At 27.7% G+C, this 14,246-nt stretch overlaps 1 protein-coding gene across 1 annotated transcript; it reads right to left on the minus strand.

Annotated features, from left to right (window-relative positions):
- Positions 1-668: 668 nt before the first annotated feature.
- LOC112684596 (glucosamine-6-phosphate isomerase) lies at positions 669-13,915 on the minus strand. The gene is made up of 7 exons (XM_025556196.1): positions 13,689-13,915; positions 7,025-7,153; positions 6,826-6,927; positions 6,251-6,433; positions 5,723-5,907; positions 1,620-1,793; positions 669-880 (listed from the first exon to the last, which is right to left on the minus strand). The coding sequence occupies exons 2-7, from the start codon at positions 7,146-7,148 to the stop codon at positions 839-841; spliced, it is 810 nt and encodes a 269-aa protein (XP_025411981.1). The 5' UTR covers positions 7,149-7,153; positions 13,689-13,915; the 3' UTR covers positions 669-838.
- Between the last annotated feature and the right edge of the window lie 331 nt (positions 13,916-14,246).

The following is a 14,246-nucleotide window of genomic DNA, read 5'->3' on the forward strand; positions in this document are numbered from 1 at the left end:
ATTAAAATATATTTTTTATTTTATTATTTTCACAGTATGGATTGTATTCATTTTATTTTGTGTTTATTCTTTATTTATTTTCCTCCTAACTTTTATATTGGAAGATATCAAAGCTAGTTAATTTGAAATGTAGTATTTCTATATTGTCACTCTTAGGTTAACCATAATTTGTACTGAATAATAAAATCTTAACTTACATGTTTGTTTATATATTATATTATATTTATAATCTTATAGATTTATTATACTTAATCCTCAATGCTTTTATATATTATTGTTTAATTATTATCATTGATATTATTGTATTTTAAACAAATATTGTCATCTGCATACATTTGGTTTTAGGGTATTAACCTATTGGAACAAAAAAAAATATATATATCTATGTATAAAATATGTCCTCTAACCTCTTTATTTAATGTTCAATGTACCTGAAGCCAACACATTAAATTTGATAACTACATCCATCCTTTAGTGTGTTTCTTTCTGTACTTGATTCCTAATATGTAATTTCAGTTAAATTATATTTCACATTGCTAGAAACAAATATTAATTATGTATGCCACTAACATAAATTTATTATATTGCTAAATAAGTATTATAAATATATTATGTTTTGTTAAAATTAAATTGGAGTTAGTCATATTAAGTTATCATTTCATCAACAGTTAGTTTAAGATATATATTTTATTAAACTATCTGATTATCTTGAATGCTAAACTTATATATGAATATAAAAAATATATAAATATATACATTATATAATCACAATTAAATCAAAAATCAATAAACAAATATAGTTTTGAAATTCATTTTGATGATAAATTTTTATTGAAAGTCAGTCGTCTTCTATTAGCTTTTCGTGGGTTGCACCTAGAGCCTGTAAATTAATAAACTATACATTACTATGTTATAAATGAGTGTGCAAGTGATTTATACATAGCTGATAGACTATCCACATAATTTTCTCAAAAATCATCTTTATTATTTATTATGTATATTTATATATATTATAGTCCATACAACTTTACTATGTAAATAAAAAACAACTAAATAAAACATTTGAAATTCTAAAAAGATTTGTTTGTTACACTATAATTCTGTTATTTCTAGTTATGGCACTGGCATCTAATGCCGTATTTAGAACCTGTTGGGCCCCAGGATTAAAATTTCATATGGGCCCTTTTGACAAAATATGCTTAATAAAACAGGGTGCTACGCTCGTAAAAAAATACATTTTTCAACAAATAACAAATTGTATTATAAAATTATATGTGTATATATGAAGTAGCAATATAAACATGGTAATTGAGTAGTAATTCCTTCTCAATTTTCCATATTGTTAGAAATACGGGTTAAAACTCCTAGATTAGGTGAGACTATGGTGAATGTGGTATTGTTATATAGGACTTTTAAACTAAGTCGGTAGACAAAAAAAATGTCTTAATCTTTTTGGATAAAATGTGGACGGGTGGGTGATTTCTATCGCTTGATTATTTCATATAAACCCAATCTGTCCCTAATCGCACACCATGTATTTATTTACTTATTTATTTAACCAAAAACACTCGGTTGTACTGCAAAATGTTCGTCACTGTTCGATGTGTATACAGACTTACTTTGAAATATTTTACAGTCTTCACTTTCAGTTCCATCGTGGCGTCCTCGTCGCACACTATAATTGTTTTTGGATGCTGTTGAAATGCCGAGACAGTCCACATATGATTGACCCCTTCCTCGATGGCTTTGTGTAAGGCAAACGCCTTATGTGATCCAGTTGTCAGTATCATCACCTGTAGACAAAAAAATTATTACCTGTGATGAAGGCAATGCACGCAGAATGATCCAATATAATAATTATAAATTATTATTATTAATTAACGAATACTAACTACTATTTGTATGCATTATACATATTCATATATACTAGCTGACCTGACAAACGTTGTTTTATCATATAAATTATTTCTAGAGAATATTTTGCTAGAAAAATATAACTAATTTAATACAAATGTGTAAGGATGTGGAAAAGGTATGTAGTGCTGTGAACGGTGACGAAATATAAAAATGAAAAAACATCAAACATTTATTTTTTTTAATAATTTATTAAAATTGATCCATTAAAATTACCGCTAATTATGACAATATTAGTAAAAAACAATATCAATCCCTTAATGCAACAGAGTGTACAATATTTTTCGTTATCCCATCTTTCGCCAACACAAACAAACTGGATGGTTCGAGAGCACACCACGTATAATTGTCCGTGTGAAAAACATAATATGCTCAAATGTAAGCTACAGACAGACATCGTTTGGCCTTAAGACTTATTGATAGTCATTGCAAATGCCAATCTAATTGGAAGTTGAAAGTGTTTAAATTGTATTGACACATCTGCGGGTATAATAGAGATCGCAGTAATAATATATTTTCACCTCAGAATTAGCCATTTAAAATTATGGCTTCGATAACACATTGTTTTGGCACCTGTTGCGGGATCTTGTTGTTTAATATTTATGCAATTTTCGTCATTTAATACCAAAAATAAAATTAATAGTTTGGCTCAAAAATTAGTAAATTAAACTATGATTTATTAAACAATAGCACTTAAGAGTGTGAAAAATAGATAAAAACCTATTCGTAGACCTACCAAATGTATATACAAAATTTCATTAAAATCGATTAAGCCGTTTTGAAGGAGTATGGTCACAAACGCTGTGATACGAGATTTTTATATATTTATAGATATCTGTTTGGAGAGTAGGACTGTAGAGATCATAGTGGATATACATTGTTAGCATTCGTGTAGATTGTACAGTGTCATTTAAGAAGTTGGCGAAATCTACGTGGTTGATCTTATTTATTGGTTTATTGGGAATGTTTATGTTTAATTTATTACTAGTATGAGAGTGCCATTCATATTTTCATAATAATTAGTAAACATTTAAACACGTAGTAATTAATTGGAATTTGCTACTCTAACCGCTTGTTTATTACACACTATTTTTATGTCAAAACACGATTTCCTTCAGAAGGATTGATCCAAACATCACAATCATGGAATGTTTCGAATAGGCGATGTTTTGTTTGTCATTTGACGATTTTCTAATAGTAATTGCAAAAAACTGACAAAAATGATCAAATGAAACATACCGGTTTTGAAAAAAATCAAATTTTAATCTTAATTGTTACAAATAATCATAGAGACGTAAAATTTTTCACTGAAGCTACCTATATCACTGTTCACTTTAAATGTTATAATATTCAAAACTCTTTTTTAAGCTATTTATCTAATGATGAGCAAATCAAGATCAAGATTATTGTAGGTCTTGATCTTGATTTTGTACTTCACGTCTTTGTTTTGCTGTAAGACTTGCATTATTTAAAATATAAAAAAAATTATATTCTTATTTAGGCTAGGAGTTAGTAAAATTTTGATGATTGTTTATTATAACTATAATAGTATAACATATATATACCTATATAAGAATATGTATATGATTCAAGTATAAGCAATTCTTCAATTTACCTACAAATGTATATAATAATAATATAATATGTGTAATAACTTTAAGTGGGTTAATATAAAAAAAAATATAGCCTAAAAATGATTTTTTATATTTAATGTAAAATAGAAAAATATTACTGTAAATTACTGTAAATACTAAACATGTATAACAAGCTATAATTATAAAGAAATATAAAAAAAAAATCATAAATATCATTAAATTTATAAAAGCTTTTTTGACAAAAAATTGATAAAAAGTAGATGTAAATGCAAAGATTCGGTACCTACTAATTTGTTCCAGTGCTTGCGTGTAACTAATAATGCTTTGAAAAAGAATCTCTCTGCAGGGACTGAGGTGGTTGAAATTTATTAAAAACGTCTTGTCATCTTAGCTAATACAGGAAACTGTACTTGATTTAGTTTCCACAACATTAAAATGTCTTTACTGCTAGCACTTCTTGACTGACAGGTATTTTTCCAGTTCTTGCTTCCTATTCTAGGAATATAGCACATTGAAGTCTATAAAGTCTTCTTTGTCTGGAAACTCTGACACTGGCTCTGTTTAAATATACTTCATGGATTTTTTTAAATTTTCTAAGGCTTCTTTCTTTTAATTCTACTCATCAAGGCGTTAAATCAAACGTTTCTGCCTTATGCCTTGGATCTAGAGTGAGTTATGTGCAATAAATCCAGTTTGATTTTTTTATGTTTTAGAATTTTACCTTGTGCAGCTTGAAAACTCAAAATTAGTTGCTCGTCTATTTAAGTGCTTATGGTTTTCTTATCTGACTGCTTTATGATATTTTCTATCTTCTCAAGTAAAAGATTAAATGAAACAATAACACGAGGAAAAGTTAAATATTTTTCACCACCATTCTTATTGTAAGACTTTAAATTTATTAAAAATTTATACACTTTTTCAAATATCAATCATTTGACTTCAGAGATTTAAAATTCTGTTAACTTACATAAAATACTGCACAATGTAACGATACTATTTTTCTGTTATAATGCTACCCAAGCATATCATGAGTTGAATTTCATTTGGTAGGGCAGTTTATTAATGTTGGTGTACCTATTATTTCATATATCGAACGAAACATATTTTTCAATTTTTCGCTTCTATTTTACTGAAAATGGAACGTAACTTCATTATAGCAGTACTTGAGTTTTCTATCTGTATTAAATGGTCCTAAAAAATAGCTTCATCGTTATCCTGATCCAATTCCTTTTCAATTTCATTATCTGTTTAATTTTCACTATCTATTTCATCTTCACTCTCTTAATCAGTTTGTAATTTTAAATTTTTCATTAAATCTTTAACACCTAAGTTTAAAATATGTGCCATATAGCGAAAATATTGATTTTCTGCATCGAAATCGGGAATAAATTTTTCAAGTTAGCTCATAAATTTAGTGTTGCAGATGTACTGTCAACAGTGATACCTTGAACTTAAAAAGAAAATGTGTCTTTTGGTGAATTTTTCTTTAAAAAAATAGGGAACAATACAAATTCCAAAACTGTAAGACTCTTGCAGTGAAGGTCTTGTTTTAGCCTTGGTCTTGTAGACTCAGTCTTGGTCTTGTTATAAGACCTAAACAATTTTGCTCATCACTATATTTACCAATATTTAAAAGTGTCATGTTTTCAAACATTTTGATAAAAAAAATTTGGTTTGGCAGAAAGTTTTTAAAAGACAAAATGATGAAAATCCACAACCATAGATCCATCCGAATTCTTTTACTTTGAATCGTTTTTCGAGAACAATGGTACATTGTTTCAAGTTTAAAATATCAATACATTCACCTGTCCCTGAAACTCATCTGATCTAGGGGTTTTAATCATTTTTAATTAATACCTGTACGAAATAATTTTTTAAAATAATTATTATTGTTTTTTTTTTATATATATATATATAAAATATAATTTATTCGGCCCAATGTTATGTTTCCATCTTCTAAATACTCCAAACAAATTAAATTACTCTAGAATTTTTAAATATTGAGACATTGGTGGGTTATATTTACTATTAAAAATATATAGTTTTAATTATAGGTACCTATAACTACGTACCTACCGAATTGTAAATATAAATTTTGTATGAAAATTAAGATTTTATGAGCTGCGCTAGCCCTAATACTTCCTGAGCATATTGCTAATATTTATTATACTATAGGTTATTAAATAAAACACCAATTATTAAAGATAACGTACCGTTTCGGCGTCCATAATTGTACCAACGCCGACAGTCAGCGCCTGTTTAGGGACTTTGTTGACGTCGTTGTCGAAGAACCTGGCGTTTGCCTCTAATGTCTCCGAGGCTAAAGTCTTTACTCGAGTCCTGGACGCTAATGATGAGCCGGGCTCGTTGAACGCGATATGACCATCCGGACCTATACCTACAGATTTGATTATTTACTTAGATAATACTTGTACATAATAGAATTATGAAGTATGAATGACTCGAACAAATGCTAATCATTGGTGTCATCGAGTCGTACCATAATCGTTATTAATATTTAATAATTGTTGAAATCACGAATGACGTGGCTTTTAACATAATATATTAAAAAGGAAAGGGGACTCATAGATATTTGATACGGTGAACTGTTTATAGTTTATCTCTGTCTGTGTGAACATACTTTTAATATCACTACAATCTAAAATCTACACACAGTGGTAAATTTACCTCATTCGGTTCAATACTCTACTAAACTTAATATTGTATTTATCTAGACTTACCTCCGACAAACAGATGAACACCACCGGCTTCTTTGATCTGTTGTTCGTAACGCAAACACTCGGCCTGTAGGTCAGCTGCGTTACCGTCCAAAATGTGCGTATTCCTTGGGTTGATGTCGACATGTGTGAAAAAGTTAGTCAACATATAGTAGTGATAACTTTCTACGTGATCCCTTGGTATTCCTATAAATCATAATACAAAGCGTAAACCAAACGTTAGAATTATTTCGGTAGCGGCTTAATTTCCGTTGTCATTATACAAAATCGAAGAGCTTTTAAAATTTAATTTATTGGCATATTAATATTTACTTTGGAAATTAAATTATTAGAATTACATTTTTTACTTGTTTGATATGTAATCATAAATTATTTTGTAATAAATTCATAATAGTATTATTTTTAATTATCTTATGATGGATTTATTTTATTCCCCCAATGGGAAGAACCTATTATTATTTTCAATAGACGTGCTCTCGATTATATCAAGTTGAATCTAATTTACGTTATTTATTTTATGCCTAAAGTAATACGTAATATATATTTTAATAAATTTAATATGTATAATCATTAATTACCCACGTATTCGTCCATGTTAAACGTCTTAACATACTTGAAGGAAACCTGTCCGGATGTGTAATAATTTTTCAAATACTTGTACATACCCAATGGCGTTCCACCTATATTTTGAACAAATATAATTTTATATTTTTGAAGAGTTAGAGGTTAATCATAATTCGTCGATTTGACATCACGATTGGAATAAATAATCATTACCTGTCGGTAATCCTAATACAAAATATCTGTCTGGTCCCGGGTTGAAGTCTTTTATCCTCTTCACTATGTATTTAGCGGCCCATTCCGAAACTTTGTCGGCATCATTCATAATAATTAGTCTCATTTTTTCTAGAAATGAAATCGTTGAATAATTTGATTAAAAGTACTTCGCAACAACAACTTTAAGAGAGCGTCGAATCATTAATGGTAGGTACATTTCAATCAACAATAAATTTAACTAAAGTATTTGTTTATTTTTTTTTTTTTATCGAGTATACTGAACATCTCTATTTTGTATATAATTTGATTATTAGTTTATCTCAATTAAATGTATACCATTAGTTGTTTATAGCCGTTTTACGATAAACATTGAATAATAATATAACTTTATATAACATGTATTTAGCAGGTATGTATGATGATATTACTCTCTTTTTAATGGTAGATATATTGTTTTTGTGCTAATGCATACATTGGAATCATAATATATAGATTTAACCTTTTAAATTAACATCTTAAGTCCAAAGGGCATAGGTTATACTGTTTTTACCAATTTAGGGAACACTGAATTTATCGACCGGATTATATAGGAACAGTAACGCAATCAGGATTTTTTCAAGGGGGAAGTCCGCCAACGGTATAATGTACAATATAATATATACACGAGTACAGTTATTTTCTAAAAGCTTATAATTACAGAATTTCGAATCTCTACTATTTAATATTTATTGTATTATCTTATAAATCTACCATTGTAATTATTTCTGTGTTTGACATTCATTCGATAAACTGAAAATCATTACCAACATTAATTTTTAGATATAAATCACATATAATTTTAGTAGTCACGTTAAATATAAATACATATCAGAAAGTTATTATTCATACCAATAGTAATAGGTACTAATTTTGTTTTTTCCCGAGTTAACTCTTTGATGATGTAGCTACTGTAGCAACTGAAATTTCACTAGTGAGTATTTAACGTTGCTAATCTATTTATTCTACACGCTAATATTAAGTTTTTGAGTTATGTTTTGAGCATTTTTAAAGTTTTTTTTAAAAAAAAATCAGTTATACTTTTATTAGTACATTTCATCATTTTAGTTCTTCGATGGCAACAATAACATTCGAACAACTGAACTGATATAATAATAACACGTAGGAGGCACACACAGACAGTCAAACAAATATTATATTATCCAACTTTTAACAACCATAAATCGAAAATATTAGTTATTAGATACCCACTACTTGTGTAGCATTTCCAGGAGGCGGATGTATTGTCGATTTTTTGGACAAAATAAAATAAGATATACACTTGTGATTATCATAATTATAATAATCATAATAATGTGTTCACACATTTGCAACAATTTGTTTATTTTAGGATAATTGTTGATATATTTCAAAATTTGTTCTATATACTATATGAATAAAAGTTATTATGTACATTAATAAGTTATAACACATAATTATTTACATTCAGCTGCCATAATAGTATTACTATGTGTTCTAATAAACCTTATGAATAAAATATGACGGCAGTTGAAGTTATATATTTAAAAAAAAATGTCAACAGTCATTGAATACAATTTCTATAAATTTAAGGGGAGTGTTTAGACACCCAAAACACCCCCCTTGTTTGTGCCACTGTATAGAAATAAATCAAATTTTTTTTACAAGCTAGTGGTTAATAAATACACATTTATTGACATATTTCAAAATTTTTATAATTTCAGTATGCACATGCACAGTACAATAAGTATTTTTTTAATAACAACACCTTAATTGAACACTTTCATTCACTTTCAAGAATGCCTATTTTTTTAAAGTAATTTTAATTTATCAACAGGTGCGGATACAAGAGGGACTATGAGGGCTGAATCCCCCCTCCCTTAGAATTAGGTAGAACCATATGGGACTAGGTAATAAAAATATTTAAAAAATTAGACATAAAAAAAACTGTACAAATCGACATGCGCAACGAAATTTGGTAGTAACTCACTTTATTAGCCCCCTCCCCTTTTTCATTTCTAGATCCGCGCCGATACTTTTAGTTATTTATTTATTTTTTTTATACATATATAGCTGTTATAAATAAGATTAACATACTAACAATTAACTAAAAACCAAGAAAATGTGCAAATGCTTCTAGTTTATGGTAGATGCAATAAAAATTCTCGTCAGTCAGCAGAAATGTATGCTGATCAATACACAGGTAGGTATCAACCACCATACACACATTTTATTAAAATAGATAAATTATTGATTAACCATGGAGTATATTCTGTAAAAGTATTCAATAACGGTCCAATATATGACCTACAAATGTTATTCGGCCTATCGAAATAAAATTATGTTGATCTACAGATTTCTTTATTGCGTTTATTTTCGCTGTGGGAATCTTATTCTATTTTATTTTTGTTCTACGATACTTATAATAACTAATACTTGACTTCATTGTCCTCAGTCAGTATAGTTTTGTTTTCATTCGTGTGCGCTTGTTTTGTAAATTTTTATTGTGAGACGTAAGTTTTATTTACTGTGTGTGAATTTTTGTATCTTAACTCAACATAACATCTACTATTGGTCGCTTATATATTATACATGTATATGCACATTATTAGAGTTAAGTATCATGTGTTCAATATTTAAAAAACCTAGGGTTATTACTGACCGATAATCCAATAACATGTATTAGATGAAAAACTGTGATTTATATAATAGCCAACTTGTAAATATTTAAAAAATAATACAAAACAAAATTTTGATGGCACTATGAAAAACTTATGAAACTAATGAAGAACTCTTTTAAAAATTATTAAAATTGAAATAAAAACTGAAATTTCGATTTATGGAGAACGTACTCAACATTAAATCATCATGGGTTTATTCATTAGTTAACTAATTAGTTCATTAGTTAACTGAATTTTTTATTGATCCGGAAACAGGAGCACACAGTCAACAAATTGAAGGCTTAGGGAGAATTATAAAATCCAAACATAATAATAAAAAAAATGGGGCGTCTCCTTTACTAGAGAGACAACTCTAATGAAAGAGGTGGAGATCATGTCAAAATCCAAAAATCACTTTTGATGAATTTTTGGCCAATACGAAAAAGACATTTTCACAACAATACAAACTGAAACAATATAGTTATTGACGACACTGAGAAGTGAAATATAAAAAAAATGTTTTGTATTTTACATCTATGAAGTATGTCGCGTATTGGACCGTTACCAAGTATTCTGTAGATTATCTAGAGTAAATAATATTAATGAAGAAGAGGAACTTCAAGTTTTAACTTACATTAGATTAAATTCACAATCTTCTATAAGACTTGTAATCGATTAATTATATGTTATATTAGGAAAAAAATCAATAAATTTCAACAAATATCTGAACAGCTTGAACAGCTGTTTGTCAGTGAAAATGCGTTCAGTCAATGGCTGCATTTACAAAGATATTCGACAGTAGGTGGAAAATGCAATAGAAAAAAAATGTCAAATCGAAAATATTGGCATTAATAAAACAAAAATAGACAACTATGTATGAATTTTCAAATCAAATTAACTTTTATAAAATGAGAACTGGATATATTCTTTGTAAAAATGTATGTTAAAAGGTTCTCGATGTGGTAGATTTAGAATCCTCTCCCTTGTGCACGGGACTGGGTGTTGATTTTAAAAAAACGCATATTTTACTGCGCCATACCAGAATGATAAAAATTTTGAAATGTGTCTATAAATGTATATTTATATATCATTAGCTTGTAAAAAAAATTCGATTTATTCCAATGTAATCCGGCCAAGAGATTCAGTGTTTCTTAAAGTGGTGACACACGGTTACCTACTTATCTACTTATACAAAACAATAAAAAATGACTAAATATGCCTGTGCAGGTGGTGGTAATCAATAATATGAATGGGAAGGTAATATCATTGATTATAGAATTTATAGAGTTTATTATTATAGAGTTTTATTAATAATTATTATTAATTTAGTTTATTCTATAATCAATGGTAATAGATACCAAAACTATAAATTAATATGATATCTTATCAGAAATTGTGATGCATTATAATGATGATGTACGGATTTCAATAACGTGAGTTGTTTTGTGTCTAATATTAATGTGTGATTAGGTACCCTATACAAAGATATTTCCCATATTTTACTCACATAGGCATATACGTGCGCAAATCTGTAATTCAGGGGATGCCTTTAATAATTTTATGTCCTATTTTAATAAAACGTTTAACTATATTTAATAAATTATAATATATAAATAATTAAATAAACATTATTTACTTAATAATGTGGTATATTGTTTAAATAAATAAGTTTTCTTTAAATTTAGTATATTTTTCTCAGATAGTTTCAATTATTTATGATTTGTACTTTTGTAGCTGTTATATTATCATGATGAGTTTTGTATGAAAATGTGTTTTATTTTTTCTGTTACAAAACATAAATTATTTTTACCAAATATTTTAAAACAAATTACATTTAATCTGAGCAACATAAGTTAAAGTACGGGCCCTTTATTCTTAGACTTAACATGCAAAGTTCCATTTACAATATTTTAAAGGGTTCCCGGATCCACCTGGAATCCAATGTATGCACAACTATGCACATAGGTCATATATTGTAGACAAAATAGTTGGAAAATATGTTTTCTGTAATGTCTGTATTGTAAATTGAAAAAATCACTTTTAACAACATGTTATGTTTTTAATGTTTTTCTTCTTTTTGAGTGCATAGCATTTTTTATAACACTATTTTAGTATGGAAAAAATTTACCCACTTACAATAAATTAAGAACTATTTGTATGATACATAATGTTATTATTAATTAATTATCTTTTATATTATTTAAAATATGAACAAATTAAAACTCCAAAATATTATATGCTCCTTATATCTATAACCTGATACTTTAATCAGTTAATTTATCAGTGATAAAACACTCAAAATACTTTAGTTTACGGAACATCATAATTACATTAATTGAACGTTATCCGCAACAGCCATTCAATTTATGTCATTGACTCGTTTGTAAACGATATTGTTAGTAAAACAATAACATGTATATGCTATATAGGTTGTATCCAATTTAAGTATAAGTTGCTTTGTTTGACATGTTTCTAAATGGAATGAGGAAATCGTTGTCAATGTTATAATTACTCAAGTAGTTCTATTGTGTTAATAATTGATAATGATATATTAGGAAGTTTTGTCACTATAGATAGTACCTAGTTATATAGAATAATTATACTGCAATATTAATGTTTTAATCAATTCGTTTATAAACATTACCTACAGAAATCCTTCACTTACAGATATGCGCAATAAAATAGAAATAATATATATTAAGTAAAAAACAAACCTCGGAAAACTTGTAATAATTAAATATTGCAATATTATCTAAATTTTATTCAACAAATTACGTATCTGTTGATGTGTTGAAATGTGGAACAGAGACTAAATATTAATACGTCTATTTTACAATGATTTTATTTTATTGTATTTTTATATTCCCGAGTAAAGTTTTACTGATATGTCTTCAGAAAATAAAAATTTTATACTATGTCATCTAGACATAAATAGTACATAAATGAATAAACATAGAATTCCTAGAATTTAAAATAATTTTTTAAAAGCTGTCATCTTAGTGCCTCACTTGTTACATAAAGACACCCAAGTCCGAAAAACACTTGGTGGATAATTTATATATTCTTAATATTCTTCAAAATTTTTTTTCATTTTATAGTTGTCATATTTCTTTATCGTTTTAACAGATAGTTTATTTCGGTATTTTATACAAATACACCATGAGGCAAAACTTAAAAAAGATAAACTTTTATAATAGGTTTATGTCGTATATGTATTTACAAATGGTTGAATCTTTTAACTTTTAAATTTTATTTTACAATGTATAACTTATTTTTTTTTAATTTTTCCTTGATATTTTTAAAAATCTAAATCTGAGTCCAACTTAAATCGTTGTATAAACATTTATATACAATTATGCTTATGCCAATATCATACATTTGTACTCATATAGACATATATTAGTAGGTTGATTAAATTTACTTTAGTTATTAGGATATTTTAGGATACTCAACTACTCAGTGTCTCAGTTCTTCAACAATCAATACCACCAAACTATGTATTACAAATTAATATTTCGTTTTCAAAATGAGAGAAGTGGCAACTTTGATTGGATCAGAGATGTAAGTTCTAAACCACATTATTTTAGTGTGCAAAATAACCTAGAACCCGTGGTTATTCGATCCAAATGTAAATTGAGTTTATAACGCAATGAGAATTTATATAAATATTTTAGAGATGTATAATAATTTAATGTCAACGTACCAGTTCAAAATTATAAACATGAAAAAATATTATAGTATTTTTTAAGAAAAAAGTCGTGTTCCATATTATCAACGATTAAAACATTTAAAACACTCTTTCGGCAATAAAATTAGTGAAAGACTGACTGTTGCCTACCGCTGTAATTCACCGCATCAAATATTTTCAAGTATCTATGTGCATAAACTAATACCAAAATATATTAGAGCATTCACAGGTTTGACCTGGGCGAATCGTATCCACCATTTGTATACTAATAGGTATCAACCGCGTTTGAATGCAAACTTACCGCCAATAAATGATTCGCAAGACGACGAAATTATATGGAAATATTGGTTTTGGCGCCAGCACGATCAACGTTGATATTTTAATTATAAAATAAGTTAAATTATCATATTATACCGAACAATACAATATATACAAGCGCGAATGATTTAACGGTTTTTGTTATTATATTAAGACACAATTAAAAACACTTCGGGCGTGGTGTCGCTCGCGTATAACTGACGACTGTGACGAAGATGAATATTCACGCACGCGGTAGTCGGCCATAAAAATTGTTGTCATACACCGTGCGCGCAAGAGTGTACTTGTACTTTTTTTTATTTCCGAGCACAAATGCACACTGATAGTAAATATTTTAGCATGGTAAAGGGAAAAGAAAACCTTTTCTAAGGCAATACATTCCTTAATTCCTCTACTTATAAGTATAATCGACAATGATGTCAGTGCTGAACTTATGGGTCTCGGGGCTCCAAGGCAACTATATATATATATATATATATATATATATATATGTTTAAAATTCCACTTCTTTAGTAGTTGCCTTATATATAGTTGCCTATAT

Source organism: Sipha flava, unplaced genomic scaffold (genome assembly GCF_003268045.1).
Source record: "Sipha flava isolate LNK unplaced genomic scaffold, YSA_version1 252_pilon_pilon, whole genome shotgun sequence".
Classification (NCBI taxonomy): Eukaryota; Metazoa; Arthropoda; class Insecta; order Hemiptera; family Aphididae; genus Sipha; species Sipha flava.